Genomic DNA, 21,634 nt, shown 5'->3' on the forward strand with positions numbered 1-21,634 from the left:
TTTTTTTGTGAGGGGGATTTGGCAGTTTTTTATCTTTTTTGATTAATATTTATATACATTTTCAATATAATGAACACAATTTTTGATTGAAAGAAATTAATTTAACGTAACAGAATTATTGAATCTTTGGATTAAAGACAGAAAAGCTTCGAAAGGGGCTTATTTAAAAATTATAAGTCCTTCATTTGAAGTTTGTTGGTTAAAACAAACTTAAACTTGTGTTTGCTTTAAAGAAGCTGCGTCTTTGGTTTGGAATTGATATAAAAATCCTTAAGAAAAAGTGGAAATCTTTGGATACCACACTCAAAATATGGATCCAAAAATGTTGACCTTCCCATAGGGATTTTGGTATTGATTCCGAGCCAAAGGTTAGGTTAGGTTAGGTTAAAGTGGCAGCCCGATTAAGATTCAGGCTCACTTAGACTATTCAGTCCATTGTGATACCAGATTAACTAAAAGTACCTATTACATATGGGCACTTCTAGTTTTAACCGTTGAACCTTCTCGATTATTTTCTTCTGTTGAACCAACCAGATTGTTCCAAAAACATTAGCAGACTGCTTAAGTTAACGTTTTCCAGGTCCGCTAGTAATCTGAAGCTATATGCCCCTAAAATTTGCTTACGCCTTACACAAAATGCAGGACACTCACACAAGAGGTGTTTTATTGATTCCTTTTCCTCCGCATCATGACAGCTCATACAATAGTCATTATACTTCGCACCAATAGTTTTTGCAAAATCGCCTATTAGGCAGCGACCCGTTATAGCAGATATCAGGAGTGATATCTGGCGTCTCGAGAACACTAGCATATCTAGTGTGCGGTTTAAGTTTAAATGGGGCCATATTTGCTTGGTGTCGTTACAACCCTTACAATTCTCCCATCGAACATTTGCCATCATGACAGCCTTCTCACGCAGTAAGAGCTTGCAGATAGCCAGAGGCACACCAACAGATTCTAGTTCCCCTGGAATATGTAAGGTAGTTCCTAGCCTTGCTAGCTCATCTGCTTCGCAGTTCCCCGGTATGTTCCTGTGGCCAGGCACCCATATTAGGTGAATATTGTGCTGCTCAGCCATCTCATTGAGAGATTTGCGGCAGTCGATGGCCGTTTTCGAGTTGAGGAACACAGAGTCCAAGGATTTTATTGCAGGTTGACTGTCTGAGTATATATTAATGCCAATATTGCTTGGAGCATTACTTCTCAGCCAATTCACCACTTCTCTTATTGCTAATATTTCAGCCTGAAACACACTACAGTGATCAGGTAATCTTTTCGCTAGTCGAATTTCCAGATCTTTAGAATATACTCCGAACCCCACTTGTCCATTCAATTTGGAGCCATCAGTATAGAAATCTATATATCTTTTATTCCCCGGGGTCCGTGTACACCACGCCTCACTGTTGGGAATTAGAGTCTCAAACTTTTTGTCGAAAAGTGGACTCGCCAAAGTGTAATCCACTACGTTAGGCACATCCGGCATTATTTTGAGGACCGAACTGTGACCGTAACTTTTTTCCGACCACAGCGATAGCTCGCGCAACCGCACAGCAGTTGTTGCAGCTGACTGTTTGGCCAAGATGTCTAAAGGCAATAGATGCAGTATGACATTAAGGGAGTTTGTTCCTGTCTTGCTGAATGCACCTGAGATACACAAGCACGCCATACGCTGAACTTTGTCTAAACTTGTCGGCTGGTGAAGTGCCGGCCACCAGACTACAACACCATATAGCATTATAGGTCTAACCACTGCCGTGTATAGCCAATGTACAATTTTTGGTTTTAGTCCCCACTTTTTCCCTATTGCCTTTTTGCACGAGTATAAAGCTACCGTTGGTTTCCTCGCCCTTTCTTCAATATTAAGCTTAAAGTTCAGCTTCCTGTCCAAAATAACGCCAAGGTATTTTGCACACTCCCTAAAGGGAATTTCAATACCCCCTAAGGAAATGGGCCTAACCGTGGGAGTTCTGCGATCTTTGCAGTACATGACTATTTCTGTCTTTGCAGGATTTACCCCAAGACCATTATCTTTCGCCCATTTCTCAGTCATCCGGAGGGCTCTCTGTATAATATCTCTAACTGTTGATGGGAATTTTCCCCTGACTGCTAGCGCCACATCATCTGCGTATGCCACCACTTGTATCCTTTCTTTTTCTAGGGAAACCAGAAGGTCGTTTATAGCAACATTCCAAAGAAGAGGTGATAGAACTCCTCCTTGAGGAGTGCCTCTGTTCACATACCTTTGTATGTTTGCTTGTCCTAGTGTGGCTGAAATGCGTCTCTTCCTTAGAAGTTCGTCTAACAGCCTAAGTATACCTGGATCAACATTCAGAGTTATCAGTCCATTTAATATCGAGCTCGGATGGACGTTATTGAACGCCCCTTCGATGTCTGGAAATGCCACGATTGTGTATTCTTTGACAGATAGTGAGCTTTCAATAAAGCTGACTAGTTCATGTAATGCGGTCTCAGTAGACCTGCCTTTCGAGTATGCATGTTGTCGTTTCGAGAGCAAACTTGAATCGACGCTAGTTCTAAGATAAATATCTATCATCCTCTCCAGGGTCTTAAGTAGGAATGATGATAAGCTGATTGGTCGGAAATCCTTCGCATTCGAGTGAGAGGCTTTTCCCGCTTTAGGTATGAAAACGACTTTTGATTCTCTCCACTTTCGTGGAATATATGCTAAGTTGATACATCCTATATATATCGCCGACAACCAGGGGATAATTCTGTCAGCCACCGCATTTAACTCCGCCGGAGTAATTCCATCAGGTCCGGGGGATTTGAATGATCCAAAGCTATTTAACGCCCATTTTATTCTAGATTCTGATACAATTTCCACGATAGGAAACGACCGCTGAGCCAATGTGGCACCGCCAGTGCATGGTTCAACCGTCTGATTTCCGGGAAAATGTGTGTCCAATAGTACCTCCAGCGTCTCCTTACTAGACGTTGTCCAATTGCCCTCCGATGTTTTAATGAAACCTGGAGCGGAGCTCGTGGATGCTAGCACCTTCCGTAGTCTGGAAGCCTCGGACGTATTCTCAATGCTGCTACAGTAATCATTCCAAGAGTTATGCTGAGCCTTTCTCAGTTCTCGCTTGTATCCTCTCAGATTCTTCTTGAAAGCGTCCCAATCCACAGGAGCTCTGGTGGACTTTGCTTTGTTAAAGAGCTTCCTGCACGATTTCCTCATATTTCCGAGCCAAAGATGCGGCTTCTTTAAAATAAAGACTTTTTTTAGCGACCTATCTCGCTTTAAATCTAGGGTCAATAAAATTAAAATTAGAATACGGATCTCATTTATCGAATTTTCATTCTCTTTTCGAAATGCTAGTTTAAAAACGCAAAATTTTAAGGGATATTTTTGAGTAAAAAAATGTTTTCTTGGTTCCAAAAAAACTTTAAACCAAAGATGTTAAATTCTCAAAAAAAATCTTGGCCTATACTTGAAACGTTTTTATCTTAAATCTAAAGATTCAATATTTCATTTCATTTAAGGACGATTTGTTTAAATAAAAACTGTGTTTCTTTATTTTAGGGAAAATTTGCCTTAGTTAAAACCTACGACTTCATCGGAGGGTCGCAAATTTTCAAAATTTGTGTCCTAAATTTGATGAAAAAAATTAGTGGAACGAAGATTAAAAACTTTATTTTAATTAAAATTTCGTTATTTTAAAGAAATTTTTCCTTAATATTTTGTAAATAGCGCATTCTAAAATTTAGGTTTTTTTTAAAATATGTTTTCAGAAATCTTAAGATGTAAGATAAGATTGCGATACGTAATGACATATTCATGTGCCAAATTTCAAATGGATGAAATCTGTACCCTTACACTGAAAACTTTGTTGCACTAAGTTCAACTTAATCTTGTCTTTAAATTTGTTAACTTTTTGTATTTCGATTAAGCTAAAAAGCGTTCAAAATTGGAGATGACTTTCAACACTTTATTTTAAAGACGTTTTTACTTCAAATACGTCATAACTTCTACTTGAAGTCGAGTCTGATTTTGGATATTTAAGTTGTCGTTAAGACGTTTAAGACTTTGATAGCACATGAAAAAAGAAACTGAAAAAACTAATTCAAATTTCAATTCAACGTCTTCTTTGTTTCGGAATCAATACCAAAATCATTAACTTAAATACAAAATCTTTGAAACTGAACAAGCTTTTTTTTCAGAGTAGGAAGCTCTGGAGTTCAAATCAGGGGTTCGTTTCATGTGGGCCCTATATCGAAATGCCCCAAATGTTATAAACACAGATTAATGAAACCACATTTAATGTTGTTGACTTTTCGTATCATCACTCCAAAGCAAAGAAGCTTTCGAAAATAGGAGATGGTTTTTAAGTCTTAAAATACTTTTTTACTCGAAACAAGTAAGGAAAGTCTAAAGTCGGGCGGGGCCGACTATATTATACCCTGCACCACTTTGTAGATCTAAATTTTCGATACCATATCATATCCGTCAAATGTGTTGGGGCTATATATAAAGGTTTGTCCCAAATACATGCATTTAAATATCACTCGATCTGGGCAGAATTTGATAGACTTCTACAAAATCTATAGACTCAAAATTTAAGTCGGCTAATGCACTAGGGTGGAACACAATGTTAGTAAAAAAATATGGGAAACATTTAAATCTGGAGCAATTTTAAGAAAACTTCGCAAAAGTTTATTTATGATTTATCGCTCGATATATATGCATTAGAAGTTTAGGAAAACTAGAGTCATTTTTACAACTTTTCGACTAAGCAGTGGCGATTTTACAAGGAAAATGTTGGTATTTTGACCATTTTTGTCGAAATCAGAAAAACATATATATGGGAGCTATATCTAAATCTGAACCGATTTCAACCAAATTTGGCACGCATAGCTACAATGCTAATTCTACTCCCTGTGCAAAATTTCAACTAAATCGGAGCAAAAAATTGGCCTCTGTGGGCAAATGAGTGTAAATCGGGCGAAAGCTATATATGGGAGCTATATCTAAATCTGAACCGATTTCAACCAAATTTGGCACGCATAGCTACAATGCTAATTATACTCCCTGTGCAAAATTTCAACTAAATCGGAGCAAAAAATTGGCCTCTGTGGTCATTTGAGTGTAAATCGGGCGAAAGCTATATATGGGAGCTATATCTAAATCTGAACCGATTTCAACCAAATTTGACACGCATAGCTACAATGCTAATTCTACTCCCTGTGCAACATTTCAACTAAATCGGAGCAAAAAATTGGCCGCTGTGGGCAAATGAGTGTAAATCGGGCGAAAGCTATATATGGGAGCTATATCTAAATCTGAACCGATTTGGCTGATATTTGGCAAGTTTTTCGAGACTCATAAAATATTCGGATGTACGGAATTTGAGGAAGATCGGTTGATATACACGCCAATTATGACCAGATCGGTGAAAAATATATATGGCAGCTATATCTAAATCTGAACCCATTTTTTCCTAAATCAATAGGGATCGTCTTTGAGCCGAAACAGGACCCTACTCCAAATTTGAGGACAATCGGACTAAAACTGCGAGCTGTACTTTGCACACAAAAATACATCAACAGACAGACAGACGGACAGACAGACAGACAGACAGACAGACGGACATCGCTATATCGACTCAGAATTTAATTCTAAGACGATCGGTATACTAAACGATGGGTCTCAGACTTTTCCTTCTTGGCGTTACATACAAATGCACAAACTTATTATACCCTGTACCACAGTAGTGGTGAAGGGTATAAAAATGCATAATTTCTTCTTGAGGTCGAGTCTGGATTTAAAACTTTAATTTGTTTCCAGTGCAGAAGTCATATTTGTGATTTTAAGTTACCAAAGACATTCAATTTCCATGTGACTGAAATTATCATCATTGTTCTTTACTACGGTTTTAACGAACAAAAAATCCTGCTCCCTTGGAGATCGTTATAAGCAGGTTCGACTGTATAAATGATGATGTATCCTTCAATTAAATGAATTTCCGTGTAGTTTTATGTTTTAAGTTTCGAAGGTACAATTTAATTACTCAATCTTTGGACAATTTACAATATAATCCATACGGATATGCATATATCAAAGAAATGTACATCCAAAGTTTTAGCAAATACGAGCCGGTTCGGAAACTTCTTAGCCTATCAATGAAAGAGAATAGTTAGTTTTTCAAAAATATTTTTATTTTTCAATATAATCTCCTGAAACTTCAATACACTTAGTCCAACGCTTTTCTAGCAATTCTATTCCTTGATTAAAATAGTTTTCCTCAAGGTCTTCAAAATAGTGCATCTTCATTTGAGGTAAAACGCTTCCCAGCAAGGAATTTTTTTAGATTTGGGTACAAGTAAAAGTCACTGGGACCCAGCAAAAAAGCGTCACCAAAAAAGTAATGAAAATGTTCTTTTTGGATCCGGAAGTGGTGCAAAATTGACGCCGAAGCGATGAATTTAACATAGGCTTGTCATAGGACGGAAGTCCTCCATTTCAAAAGCCGTTGCACTGAATTTGCATCACTTCTTTAGGTGTGATCCGAATTCAATGTTTTGGATGTAAATTAAAAAATTCTGTAATACTTTGTATAATAAATAATTTTTATAATTTTTTATAATTTTTAATGGATTCTAACGCTTGTTTGAAACGTTTGACCTCAAATATTTTCAAAAATTCACGATTTTTTTTAGATTGGATTTAGAATTTTTTCAACAAAATTTAAAGGATTTGTACCATTTTATGAATTCTTACCCTGTTTTTAACCTATTTGAAACAAAAAAAGTTAAAATTACCCATTAAAAGTATGAAAAAAGCATGTTATAAAAAATTGAATGAAAAGAACTTCCAAATTTTTTTGCTGGGGAGCTAAATCAGGAGAATAAGGTGGGTGGTCAAGCAACTCGTACTTTAATTCGTTGATTTTAGCCATTTTTAAAACACTCTTGTGCGCTGGTGCGTTGTCTTGATGAAAAATTATTTTTTGTGTTGTAAGCCAGGACGTTTTTCTCGAATTTGTACATTTATTGATCCAAAAGGTTGCACTAGTACTATGAATTTATTGTTTTACGCTTTTGCAGATAGTCAATCAATAAAATACCTTTGAAGTCCCAAAGATTTCTATACTGATGGCTCCAAATTGAATGGACAAGTGGGGTTCGGAGTATATTCTAAAGATCTGGAAAATCGAATAGCGAAAAGATTACCTAATCACTGTAGTGTTTTGCAGGCTGAAATATTGGCAATAAGAGAGGTGGTGAATTGGCTGAGAAGTAATGTTCCAACAAATATTGGCATTAATATATACTCAGACAGTCAACCTGCAAAAACTCCTTGGACTCTGTGTTCCTTAACTCAAAAACGGTCATAGACTGCCGCAAATCTCTCAACGAGATGGCTGAGCAGTACAATATTCACCTAATATGGGTGCCTGGCCATAGGAACATACCGGGGAACTGCGAAGCCGATGAGTTGGTAAGGCTAGGAAGCTCTTACTACGTGAGAAGGCTGTTATGATGGCCAATATTCGATGGGAAAATTGCAAGGGTTGTAACGACACCAAGCAAATATGGCCCCATTTAAACTTAAACCGCACACTAGATATGCTAGTGTTCTCAAGGCGTCAGATAGCACTCCTAATATCTGCTATAACGGGTCGCTGTCTGATAGGCGAATTTGCGAAGTATAATGACTATTATATAAGCTGTCATGACGTGGAGGAAAAGGAATCAATTAAACACCTCTTGTGTGAGTGTCCTGCTTTTTGTGTAAGGCGTAAGCGAATTTTAGGAGCATATAGCTTTAGATTACTGGCTGACCTGGAAAACGTTAACTTAAGCAGTTTGTTAATGTTTTTGGAGCAATCTGGTTGGTTCCACAAAAGTAAATAATAGAGAAGGTTCAGTGGTTAAGATTAGAAGTGCCCATATGTAATAGGTACTTTTAGTTAAATGTGGTATCACAATGGACTGAATAGTCTAAGTGAGCCTGAAATTTAATCGGGCTGCCACTTTAACCTAACCTAACCTGAAGTCCCAAAAAACCGTTGCCATAACCGTTACCAGCCGATTAAATTGTTTTTGCCTCCTTTGGAGCACTTCCTCCAGCTTCAGTCCATTGTTTGGATTGTTCTTTTGTCTCTGGAGTATAGTGGTGGATCCATGTCTCATCAAAAGTTATGAAACGACGCTTACAATCCATTTTATTTCACTTAAAACGATCCAAACAAGCTTGTTATTTCTTATGCGTTTTTGATCGACTGTTAACAAATGCGGCACCCATCTTGCAGAAATTAAATGGACTCGATCATGATATTAACCAGGGCTGTGGAGTCGAGTCAATTTTGCTCGACTCCGGCTCCGACTCCGACTCCAGCATTTCTTTTAGCCTCGACTCCGACTCCGGAGTCGACTCCAGGTGGTATACCTAAATCTCATTTTAACAGTAGGGCTGTTTTCTTTTAGCACTGGATGCAACATTTGTATGGGCTATCCAGAACATCGTTGCACTGGTGTTCTATCCAGAACATCTCATCAGTGCAAGTCGCGCCGATATTGCCAGATTGTATTTTGATAAAGTGACGCTTCTTCGATTCACAATAGCAATTTATTGTGACTAATTTATCGAAAAACATGAAATTCAAAGTGGTGCAGTGTCATAAATAATTCCAGCAGTAAATATTTATTACTATTTGGGCACTTGATACATTAAAAATGCAAAATTTCACCTCTTTTCTGTGATTGTTTTTAAACAGCTGATGACAGTGTTGCATATTTTTGGAGATGTCCTGGATAAACGAGTACTCTGTTTTCTTTTAGTCCTTCACGGCTTAGGGTATCCAGTGCTAAAAGAAAACAGCCCTAGTATTACAATTGTAGTTTTAAGGTGTAGTGTTCCAAAAATAGACCGACTCTATTTTGTCATATGTGTTTATATGTCCAAAAGAACTCTAATTTTAAATTTTGATACGCCTCGACGACAAACCTCAGCATTTTAGGGCCAATACATTTCAGGCCAATAAATTAAAATACGACACAAGACTAAATAGATACCACATCAAAATATGGGTACAACAACAATCTCTAGAATATATATTTATAAATAAAACCACAACATTTCAAAAAATAATTAGGCTTCCAGAAGTTTAAGAAGTAAAATCCTGGTATTGGTCTATATAGGCATTTTGTAAAAACTAAATCTATATAAAATAGAAACACTAACAAAAAGATACACAAAAATCAAAATGTCGGGCTAATCAGAGAGAAAGTTTAGATGTTAAAAAATGTAATGTGTTGGATATATAAAACAGATTTAAACTGTCAAAAAATAAAACGGGCGGAATTTCAAATAACCACTGCCATACAACAGATGACAGCAATAGCTGTACAGTTACGAATGTTTCTATAGAAGTAAAATTGTGAAACATCGATTTATAAATGGTCTATCTTTTATGGACATTAGAGACCATTAATTTAATGTAAAGAATTTCAAGTGGCTTTGATGAAACAAACTTTCTCCCAAAAGACCGGCTCAGATGGCACGTTGGCAGAAGTTTAATTTAAAATTACAGCTTCTATGGACATCGGTTGTATAAGGAGTAATTATGCAGGGCTATCTCAAAATCTGGGAAATTTCCGCATTTATTTATGGATCTCAAATAACTCTAAATTCGAAATTTCTGACAAATCTTAAGAAAATTTTAGACTGGGAAAAATTTCTTAAAACAAATCGGAAGTTGGGTTTATATGTAGGTTAGATTAGGATAGGTGGCAGCCCGATGTATCAGGCTCACATAGACTATTCAGTCCACTGTGATACCACATTGGTGAACTTCTCTCTTATCACTGAGTGCTGCCCGATTCCATGTTAAGCTCAATGACAAGGGACCTCCTTTTTATAGCCGAGTCCGAACGGCGTTCCAAATTGCACTGAAACCACTTAGAGAAGTTTTGAAACCCTCAGAAATGTCACCAGCATTACTGAGGTGGGATAATCCACCGTTGAAAAACTTTTTGGTGTTCGGTCGAAGCAGGAATCGAACCCACGACCTTGTGTATGCAAGGCGCGTATGCTAACCATTGCACCACGGTGGGTTTATATGTAGGTGCTATATCACAAAATTGTCCGGTATGACCCATCTTCGAACTCGTCATGCCTGCCAAAACGAAAAGAACTTTAGGTTCTACTGCTATATTGCCTTAAAATTATACCTTTATCAAGAGACTTTCAATGGCTTGAAATCCAGTACTTCGTTTTTCGATTAAAACCCCTAATGGAATCTAATTTGTCGTAATATTTCTTTAGTTACAAAAATATGAAGTGTTTTTCAAATTTTGTTTCGCCGGAGTCGGAGTCGAGCAAAATTTCTACAACTCCGACTCCACTAAAATCTTCAGACTGCGACTCCGGCTCCGACTCCACAGCCCTGATATTAGCAATTTCATGCACTTTTAGTCGTCGATCATTTAATACCATATCATGCACTTTGGCTACAATTTCTGTTGTTGTTGCTGTTTTTGGTTCATCTTCAATGCTGGTACGACCACGTTTAGATTCAGCAATCCAATTTTCTACTGTTGCATATGAAGGAGCACTTTCACCTAACACAATCACCATATCATTATGAATTTCTTGTCCCGATAAACCTTTTTTATGTAAATATTTAATGGCAGCACTCATTTCTAATTTTTCCATTTAAAAAAAATTGCGGATGCTTCTTTTTTGAACACCTGTTTCTATATGAAGGAGTTGCCAGATCGAAACAAAATTTAACATGTGTTCATAACAGAGATGGAAGTTTCCAAAACACTTAACTTTTTTCTGTTTATACCGCGCTTTTTGTGCTAGGCTAAGAAGTTTCCGAACTGCCCTCGTACATTCATAGCTATGAATAATTAAATTTATTCATAGCTATGGTAGTTTGTTCCAAATTCTGGCACAGACTTTACCAAATATGCTCCAATCACACATACAACAAAAAATTCGGTTTCAATAGCGTAATTAATTGATGCAATAAATTTGTTAATTGAAATTTCATCACACAAATTCACATCACAGAATTAATTATAAATGATTTAAATGATTAAAAAGTTAATTGATTTCTTCCGGCATTTTCAATAATTTTTTTAATTGGTTCAATTAAAAATTTAAATGATTTTCGTCGAAAAATTCAATTAAATTTGTAATTGAGGTTTTCAAGTCTTTATTATATTATTGTTTATTTATTTATAATTATTTTTCCATTAGATGAAATAATTTTCCTGTAAGTGTTTATACTTCGTTATGAATTTTTATTTATATTTTTCTTTACAAACTAATTATATCCGAACAAAATTTTCAGTAAAAGTTTTAATTGGAAATAATTGTTTGTATAATTAATATGTTAAGTTGCATGATTAATATTATCTTAATTGGTTTTATTTTCAAATTAATTAAAAAGTTAATTGTATCAGTAAATAGTTTAATTGATTACGTTTTCAACTTTAATGAACTTTTTAATTCGAAATAGTTTGGTCATAAAGTTTTGATTACTATTAATTTTTGTGATTGATTTTTATTTTAATTTAAAAAAATGTTGAGTCAATTAAATTTTTAATTGAATATTATTGAAAATTCATTTAAAATTTTAATTTGAAATATTTTGCTGATATTTTTTTCTGTGTGGGGTTTTCTGTGCTATAAGATAGAAATAAATATTTCTAAGTAACGTTTTTAATAGTGTAAAAATACTAATTACGTCTTTCTCATTCTCTCCTCAGTTTGTTGGATTCATTTTCGCATGCTGCCTGGCTAATAATATCCGCAATTATAAGCGTCGTTCGGCCTACTGAGAAGGATCTCATCAGCAATTTTAATCAACGAATTCCAGCTCCAAGTAAACTTAAGAGAAATAAAACGAATTTTTTAATACTGATTGAAATTAACATCAGAAGCCCACGAAAATAGCAGCTATAATATAATAAAAAATCATGATACAGCCTGATTTATTTATTTCTGGAAATCAATTCTTTTTCTATATTCATCATTGTATACTCTATTTTTTATATATTTTCTGATTTAAATAAGAACGTAATCTCTACATTGCAATATTTCGAATTTCAATATTTTTATTTTATTTTATCACCAGTGTCTATCGCAAATTATGTCAATTTTGAAGCGTACAAATTAATAATATTAATAGCATAGACGATGATGTATTGTATATTTTTTATTTTATTTTGTATTTGTATTAGAGGACAAACAAATCCCTTAACAAAAAATTACTATATACATTTACGTACTAGTTTGTATGATTGTAATAAATTTAAAACTTTTAAAATATCCCAGTGTTTGTGAATCCCCATAATTTCATTATCTTTTGCAAGTAGGCATTCTTGGGAATGGTCAATAAAACACTGTGAAAATATTAATTTATCTAGGGGTGATTAGATTACAGAATAAGGTTAGATTTAAAAATTAGATTTAAAAGTGTTGGCAGATTTAACGAATATTCCCACTAAGTCAATCTATAATAGAATAATCGAATTTTATTAGTTGAATTGAAGCAGTCAATTCGCAGGAACTAGAATTTCGAAATGTGTCTCCAACACGCAAAAAAAATCTTTTTAATTCCTAAACGAAATTTTACTCAAACAACCAACGTATGCCGTTTGCTTTTCGCTGTAAGAAAATTTGTTTGGAATAAAACTATACACTTTTTTGATAAAGGTTGGGTCATTTAAAGGATGTGACAATCTTTCTTCAAATCATAGTCAACATGTGATTTATTTAGTTCTCAGAACTTTTTATGTAATATAAATGGAAGCCATATTAAATATTTTATAAATTTTCTTCTAACTTCTGCTCGAGATTTTCTGATTTTTTGAAATTTAAAAGTTTTCTGATTTTCTTGAAACTTCTGTGAATTACTTGAAATTTATTGGAAATGGTAAATTGAAAAGTAGGGGGTGGTCCTTTTATGAGAACTAAGTACATAAGTTTTTGATATTTGCAGAGAAGAGGAAGCTTCTTCTCAAATAAATTTGACAAACAAACTTTTCCTCTGTTGATTAAGCTACTCTTGTAGTTTAGTCAACGCAGTGGTATTAAGCTGAAATCAAAACAACGAATATGATTTATGAACGCACCAACAATAAAAAAAAACAAAACAATTCAAAGAAATAATAAAATATTTTGTGAGAAGTACATACGTACGTATAATTTTTTCCGTTTTTTAGTTCATTGAACTGACGTACACAAAAAGTTATAATTCAATCAACTAAAATAAAGTTAAATTGGCTTTAGTGGAATAGAGCGTTCACTTTTTTTTGAGTGTAGTCTACTTTTTTAATCCGTTAAATTTTATGAACATTCCTGAGAATTGAAACTTCTTCGAACTCTTCATCGTGTTGGATATAATCGAATTTTGAGTTTGCGACGTTTGGTACTTTTTCTACATTTACGACGCATATATGACGTTTGCGGAAGTCGCAAACCTAACATGTACATACGGCCGTATGTTCGGCCAGGCCGAATCTTATGTACACTCAAAAAAAGTTTACTCGGATCCAAAGATTTTGACCTTTTCTTAAGGATTTTGGTATTGATTCCGAGCCAAAGATGCGGCTTCTTTAAAATAAAGACATTTTTTAAGGACCTCCCTGGCTTTAAATCTAGGATCAAATAAATTAAAATTGGAAACAGATCTCATTCATCGAGTTTTTATTTTCTTTTTGCGATATATTAATAAAGGTATTTATGTACAAACAAATTCCAATTTCAAAATCCAAATTATGCCAGGTACTTCAAAGTAAAAACAGTTTTCTTAATGTTAAAAAAACTTTAAACCAAAGATGCAAATCCTTAAAATAAGTCTTAGCCTATATTTGAAGCGTTTTTATCTTAAATTTAAAAATTCTTTAAATTAAAAAGTTTTTCTTTATTTTAAGGAAAATTTGCCTTACTTCATAGATCTACAACTTCAGCAGGGAGACGCAAAATTTCAAGATTTGTGTCCTAAATTTAATGAAAAAAATTTTTGAAGCAAGGATTATAAACTTTCTTTCAATTAAAATGTAATTGTTTTAAAGAATTTTGTCTTTAACATTGCGTAAATTTTGAGTCCTACAATATTTTTTTCAGTGTACCCTCCAGCATGGATTGCGTAGAAACTTCTACAAAAGACTGTCATCCACAATCGAATTACTTGGGCTGTGGTAATACTTACCTATGGCAAGATAACTTAAAGGGAAGTCCGTATTTAGCGATCCAGAAGTGAAATATGGGGGCTATATACAATTATGAACCGATACACTGTTAGAAAAATATGTTTTTCATATGTTCCGATATAAACAAAATGTGTTTCGGGCACAATTTTTAAACACAATATAGTTAAGTGCAAAAATATCTAAATCAAAATGTCTAAAGCAACATTAAATGTTTGGGACACATATGTTAATATGTTAGAATATATTATGTTTCGAACAAGAATGTTTCATAAAAATAATATGTGTGAATGTAAACATATATTTATAATTTACAAATTTCGAGTAAACATATATATGTTGTCATATTTTATTCAGGGAGCGACAGAGACAGAGAGAGTATAGAGAAAGAACCCGGGAGGGTTGAATAAAAAGATATCAACATAACACAGCGAGAGAATCAAAAGAGAGCAATTTTTTGAAACTGCTTGTATGTTGTTTTGGAAAACTGTCTAAGTCTAAATATTATTTAATTTGAACATTAAATTGCATTTCCGGAGTAAAGATAATAGATATTCGGAACCAGGAGAATATTCTTTAAAAAAACAGCATGTGATTTTGCGTTGAGAGCAGCAATTTAAGTATGTGTTTTGTTTATCATTTTGACATTATGTTGGTTCGACAAAAGAAATCGGAACGTACGACGAGTAAGTCAAAATATTTAGCAAGAAAGGAAATTAAAAAAATATAACAGTGGAAAATATATAAAAATTACAAAGGGATCTTCAGAAAAAAAATAAGTTTAGTTCCTCTTTATTAATAAGTCGCCCAAGATGAGTGTACGTCAACACTTTCAAAAATAAAAGCGGGCATTAAGTTCGAGTTTTGCCGCTAAAATTATTTTTCATTTTAGGGGCAACACTCGACACAAAGCACCAATTGAACAAGTTTATTTGCTTTAAAATAAATTATTAAAGAAAAGAAAACGTGAAAACATGACCATTTTAGAGCGATAATGCCAACTTAATTCCGGCCCTAAAGGTAAAAATGAAATTAAGTACAAAATTATTCGTTAATAACTTGTCATATTTATTTGTATTTCAAAATACCAGAAATTTTAAATGCATTTAAAATGCTGTTAAATGTAGTGAAAAATAGTTCACGCCTAAATAAATGTATGTGTATCTTGTAAAATTATGTATGTTTATACTCGACTTCACGTTCTTCTTTTGGTAGAGTTTTTGAATTTCTTCGAAAATTTCAAACTTTTATGCCAAAACCATTTTTTGTTACAAAATTGTTATTTTTGCAATTAAAAAAATGATATTTTATCCAAAAGCTCAGTCCAGGGATTGAACCCGGGACCCTTTGCATGCAAGGCGGACATGCTAACCACTGCTCCACGTGGCCAACAAATAAATGCTTCTGTTGAATAATGTTTTGTTTGCATCGGCTCGTGGGCGCTGCAAACTATGCTATATAAATATAACTTATAACGATAATTGTCTATTGGTGACAATAACAGCTACGTAGCCCAGTGGTAGTGTGTTGGCTTACAAATTGAATGGTTCCGGTTCAATTCTCCGTCCAGACGAAAGGTACAATTTAAACAAAAATATAAAATTGAATAATTTCTTCAACATTATTTGTATTACAGAAAAAGGTGCCAAGAACTAAAAAATTTCGTGGAAGTGAAAATTATGTGAGGGAATGAGCACAATCTTCTTGGGGAGAAAATTCTTCCAAGCATATAATATTTTTGGGCTCAAAATGCTTCCAAACATATAATATGTTCACATAAAACAAACATAATAATGTTTCGGCAATATCCAATGTGCTTCATGCAAAATATGTTTGGAACAAATGTTAGAGAAGCGTTTTTTTGAGGGTGTATGCACCAATTTTTGTATGGTTGTTACACGGATGAAAAAGACTGTTTTTCATATGTTTGGCTATAAACATTATATGTTTGGAACACAAATTTTTAAACACAATATTTTTGAGTGCAAGCATATAATGTTCATAAACTAGCATAACGTGTTTGGGACATATATGTTAATATGTTAGAACATATTATGTTTGGGACATAAAATGTTTGTAAATATAATATGCTTGGATGCAAACATATATTAATTTAGAAATAGCCTATAAACATATATGTGTTTAGTAGCTTGGAGCGCTATTTAACAGGGAGCGATATTGAATTAAGTTGGTGGTTGTTGCTTGTTATTACAAAATTAACATTTTATTTTTCCTTGGGCAATTGATCAGCTACTTCTTTGATCCTTACAAACTGTGTGGTCCGCTGTTCGAATTCCCGTCCGGCAAAAGGTAAAATTAAAATAAAAAAAATCATACAATTGAATAATTTCTTCTACAATGTTTGTATTACAGAAAAAGGTGCTAAGAACAAAAAAATCTCGTGGAAGTGAGAAAGATGTGGGGGAATATACAATTGGGCAGAAACAAAATTTTGAGCATTCAGGTCGAAAACCTATGTTGTTAGCACCTATATTACCTGTTTATTTTCATAATTCATTATGATTGTAAATATATAAATAAATAAATAAATAAAATTTTGAGCACAATATTGTTTGGGAGAATTTTTTTTAAGAATATAATATTTTTGGGTGCAAAATGCTTCCAAACATATTATATGTTTTTTGGAAGACAACATTATTGAATTTGGATGCAAAAATACAAAATGTTTGGAACCTAGACTACCCAAACATATATTGTTTAGACCAATATGCTTTCAAACATATTATATATTGGTAGAGATCAAACATATAAATGTTTGGGCAATACCCAAAAATATATATGCTTGAAGCAAAATATGTTTGGGAGTATATGTTACAGAAGCGATTTTTTGTGAGCATGTAGATACCATATACTATAGCACTTACAAAACAGTTTTACTTTTTGAATCAATTAATTTAGAAATATAAAATGTTTCGCCATCAATGCCTTGAATCTTTTCCTTCCATAATTAGACTTGATTAAAATACAACTGTCTTCATTAATTTGTTGTATGTTTTGAACATAGAACTCACCTTAACCTATAAAAAGCTGTGATCAATTCCATCAATAAATTGGTATCCATATTAATGTGAAATTCGAAACTAACTTCAAATCCTTTGGAATTTTTTCAGAAGGATTATCTTATCATCTCATCCTGTGTAACCACCCGACTGGCGTTCCGACTATCGAAACCTATTTGCTACCTTTAATACCTGCCGTGCTCAGGGTGAGTCCGTGATTCCGAGAGAAGGATTAGGGCGCATTACCTGAAACAAAATTAGGTAGCAATAACCCTAAATACTGATTTTAGAAAACACTGAATGAAACAGAAATAGAAAAGGAAAGAAACTAAGGAGATAAAAAAAATTAAATAAAAGAATTTGTTTTATTTAGAAAAAACGAGGTAAGTTGTTATTTCCCCTGTCGTTCTTTACCCACCCAGCCTAAGTTATCTGAGAACATTTTAATAACCCCATTGGTTTTTGCGCTAACTTCAATCTAAGTTTTCATGGAATTGTAAATAAATAAATTAGAACATCTTTATATTCGAAGTATCAGTTACATTTAATTACAATAATGATAGTCATCACTGGAACTTGATGCAAAAAATTTAATTCTAAGTGAATTGAAGTTGTTACGAAATAATGTGAAAATGATAAAAAATATTGCGAGTAATAATTTACAAAAAAAAAAAAAACTATGAATGTGAAAGTGGTAAAAGGGTTTTAAAGTTTCTTAAGAGTGAATGATTTATTAAAGTTTATAACTCACCAACCAAAAGGAATTTCGACGGCACCAGGCCTGCTGCCACTGCTAAATTCTGGGTGAAAATTTTGTTATAAAAAGGTTCACTCTCTTGCGTGTACATTGATATTATTGATTAATGGTTTTAAATTCTTGTGCGTCTTTACTTTATTTCGTTTTTGTCTTAATTTTGTTTTCAGTTTTGTTATGATTGAGTTTAAATCTAGTAACTATTGATAGAGGTTCTTTTCATATCCATTGAAACCATTCATGAATAATTTTCTTCTAATTTTCCAATAATTATTGAAATATATATAATAATCTTTCTTTGGGAGGAAGAAGAGATCTATCCCTTTTTCCTGAAATTTAAATTCTCTTATGTAAATGATAATGAAAATTCTGGCTTAAATACATTACCTCCCACAAGCGCCATATTCTAATTGAAAACCCACAAAAACGTGAAACTTATCACTTATTATTGGCGTGGACAATGATTTGTATATTGAAAGGTTTCCTCTTTTGTTTTCTCTCTTTTGTTTATTAAAAAAACATATTTTCTTGCCTTTACAAATTTTGTTTTTGAATCTAATTCTTTTTGTATAATATATTTGATAGTTAACTCAAACCTCCTACTAATTAATTATTTTTTCCATATAATATTTTTGACAATTCGTTCAAAACTACTAATTTAGATTTTCTTTTTGTATAAAATGGAATGACTGTGTGAGTGAAGCTCACACCTGCGAAATATTCTGTGAGGGATATGGTTGGCTTAGTTAACCTAAAATTTTCCTTAAAAATGCTATATTTTTTAGCAAATAGTCTTTCAATTAAAAAAACATGATTACGCAGGAAGTGGGCCGGCTTTGACTAGTTTTACAGATATTCTATAAATTTTCAGTAGGGTAAGTGCAGCAAATATGATATAGGCTGGTAATGTGGTATAGTAGCTTTTTTCTCTATCTAACAACATACAAAAAAAAAAAATATTTACGTAATATTAAAGATTACACAACTTAAATTGTAGGATGCGAAATTTACAAAATACTAAGAACAAATTTCTTAAACATAATGAAATTTTAATTAAAATATAGTTTATAATCTTTGATTCAAAAATTTTTTTCGTTGAATTTAGGACACTATTTTTGTAAATTTGCATTCCTTCGTTAAAGTTGCATGTCTTTAATCTAAGGAAAATTTTCCTTAAAGTAAAGAAACACATTTTTGATTTAAAGAGATCATTCTTAAATTAACTGAAATATTGAATCTTTAGATTTAAGATAAAAACGCTTCAAATATTGGCTAAGACTTATTATGAGGATTTAGCGCCTTTGGTTTAAAGTTTTTTTTTTTTTTGGAATCAAGAAAACATTTGTTAGTTTGAAGTATCCGTTATAATTTGGATTTTTAAACTGACATTTGTTTGTACGTGAGTACCGTTATTAACAAAGCGCGAAAAGAGAATGAAAATTTGATAAATGAGATTTGTATCCTAATTTTAATTTTGTTGTCCTAGATTTAAAGCCAGATAGGTGTCTAAAAAATTTCTTTATTTTAAAGAAGCCGCATCTTTGGCTCGGAATCAATATCAAAATACTTAAGGGAAGGTCAAAATCTTTGGATCCAAGTAAACATTTTTTGAGTGTACGAATAACTAAATCAAGCTGAATAGATTGTGGCTGTCAGAGAATGAAGCAATCAAAGGTCAGTTTGGTTTTTGCAACTCTTTCTTTGTGCCAGTTGAAATCACATTTACCTGTGCTCGAATGTTTTTTTGTGGTCCTTAATCGTTTCGTTTTGTGTGAAGTAGAAGACGCATTTCTCTAATATAAAGTGTTTTTTATTTATTTAACTCATTTTACAACCAAGCCGAAATGGCCATATACGGTTACAGGGATACTCAAAATAAAGAATTACATTAAATTTACTTAAAAAAAAATTATAAAAATAATTAGGACTACAATCAAGGACTGCAAAAACTTGACATGTAATTACACCTTAATAAAGGGTGATTCTTTTGAGGTTAGGATTTTCATGCATTAGTATTTGACAGATCACGTGGGATTTCAGACATGGTGTCAAAGAGAAAGATGCTCAGTATGCTTTGACATTTCATCATGAATAGACTTACTAACGAGCCACAACGTCGAATTTTCAGTGAATGGGCCCTAGAAAAGTTGGCAGAAAATCCGCTTTTTTATCGACAAATTTTGTTCAGCGATGAGGCTCATTTCTGGTTGAATGGCTACGTAAATAAGCAAAATTGCCGCATTTGGAGTGAAGAGCAACCAGAAGCCGTTCAAGAACTGCCCATGCATCCCGAAAAATGCACTGTTTGGTGTGGTTTGTACGCTGGTGGAATCATTGGACCGTATTTTTTCAAAGATGCTGTTGGACGCAACGTTACGGTGAATGGCGATCGCTATCGTTCGATGCTAACAAATTTTTTGTTGCCAAAAATGGAAGAACTGAACTTGGTTGACATGTGGTTTCAACAAGATGGCGCTACATGCCACACAGCTCGCGATTCTATGGCCATTTTGAGGGAAAACTTCGGAGAACAATTCATCTCAAGAAATGGACCGGTAAGTTGGCCACCAAGATCATGCGATTTGACGCCTTTAGACTATTTTTTGTGGGGCTACGTCAAGTCTAAAGTCTACAGAAATAAGCCAGCAACTATTCCAGCTTTGGAAGACAACATTTCCGAAGAAATTCGGGCTATTCCGGCCGAAATGCTCGAAAAAGTTGCCCAAAATTGGACTTTCCGAATGGACCACCTAAGACGCAGCCGCGGTCAACATTTAAACGAAATTATCTTCAAAAAGTAAATGTCATGGACAAATCTAACGTTTCAAATAAAGAACCGATGAGATTTTGCAAATTTTATGCGTTTTTTTTAAAAAAAAAGTTATCAAGCTCTTAACAAATCACCCTTTACTAACGGCCTTATTCATAAAAAATCATTAACGTGCACTCTAAACCAGTGATAGCTATCACGCTCTGGGAGCCACCGTGGTGCAATGGTTAGCATGCCCGCCTTGCATACACAAGGTCGTGGGTTCGATTCCTGCTACGACCGAACACCAAAAAGTTTTTCAGCGGTGGATTATCTCACCTCAGTAATGCTGGTGACATTTCTGAGGGTTTCAAAGCTTCTCTAAGTGGTTTCATTGGAATGTGGAACGCCGTTCGGACTCGGCTATAAAAAGGAGGTCCCTTGTCATTGAGCTTAACATGGAATCGGGCAGCACTCAGTGATAAGAGAGAAGTTCACCACTGTGGTATCACAATGGACTGAATAGTCTAAGTGAGCCTGATACATCGGGCTGCCACATAACTTAACCTAACCTATCACGCTCTTTTTATTCTATAAGCCTTATATAAAAATAGATATTCATTAATCATTAATAACACTATTATAGTTATCATGCGTTTTTAGTGATCAGGTGGCAACACATGTCGTTACATCTTGTCATTTTCATCGTAGTGATGAAGATCGAATTATAACCGGTTGATCTTAATAAAAATAAAGTCTCAAAATTTTAATGATTTTGTGGCGAAACATAATGTTCCAGCCTAATTTAATTTATACAGAATACATTAATTACAATATACAATCATTTTATAATTAGTCAATATGTTAGTATCGATATTAGTATTAATCGAACCGGATTGTATTCGAATATAAAGTCTATTTTTA

The 21,634-nt window shown here is 33.7% G+C and overlaps 1 protein-coding gene and 1 long non-coding RNA gene across 2 annotated transcripts in view; one reads left to right on the plus strand and one right to left on the minus strand.

Moving 5' to 3' along the window:
• Positions 1-12,304, plus strand: part of Tsp42Ea (Tetraspanin 42Ea) — a 36,260-nt gene extending 23,956 nt beyond the window's left edge. Inside the window, exon 6 of the mRNA XM_075308753.1 lies at positions 11,743-12,304. Coding sequence (XP_075164868.1) covers positions 11,743-11,814 — 72 coding nt within the window. The 3' untranslated portion in view covers positions 11,815-12,304. The remainder of the gene's footprint in view (positions 1-11,742) is intronic.
• Positions 1-18,545, minus strand: part of LOC142237442 (uncharacterized) — a 38,890-nt gene extending 20,345 nt beyond the window's left edge. The window contains exons 1-2 of the long non-coding RNA XR_012722489.1: positions 18,349-18,545; positions 17,959-18,290 (exon numbers count right to left, since the gene is read on the minus strand). This is a non-coding gene — a long non-coding RNA (uncharacterized LOC142237442). The remainder of the gene's footprint in view (positions 1-17,958; positions 18,291-18,348) is intronic.
• Positions 18,546-21,634: the final 3,089 nt, after the last annotated feature.

This window comes from Haematobia irritans, chromosome 5 (genome assembly GCF_050003625.1).
Source record: "Haematobia irritans isolate KBUSLIRL chromosome 5, ASM5000362v1, whole genome shotgun sequence".
Lineage (NCBI taxonomy): Eukaryota > Metazoa > Arthropoda > Insecta > Diptera > Muscidae > Haematobia > Haematobia irritans.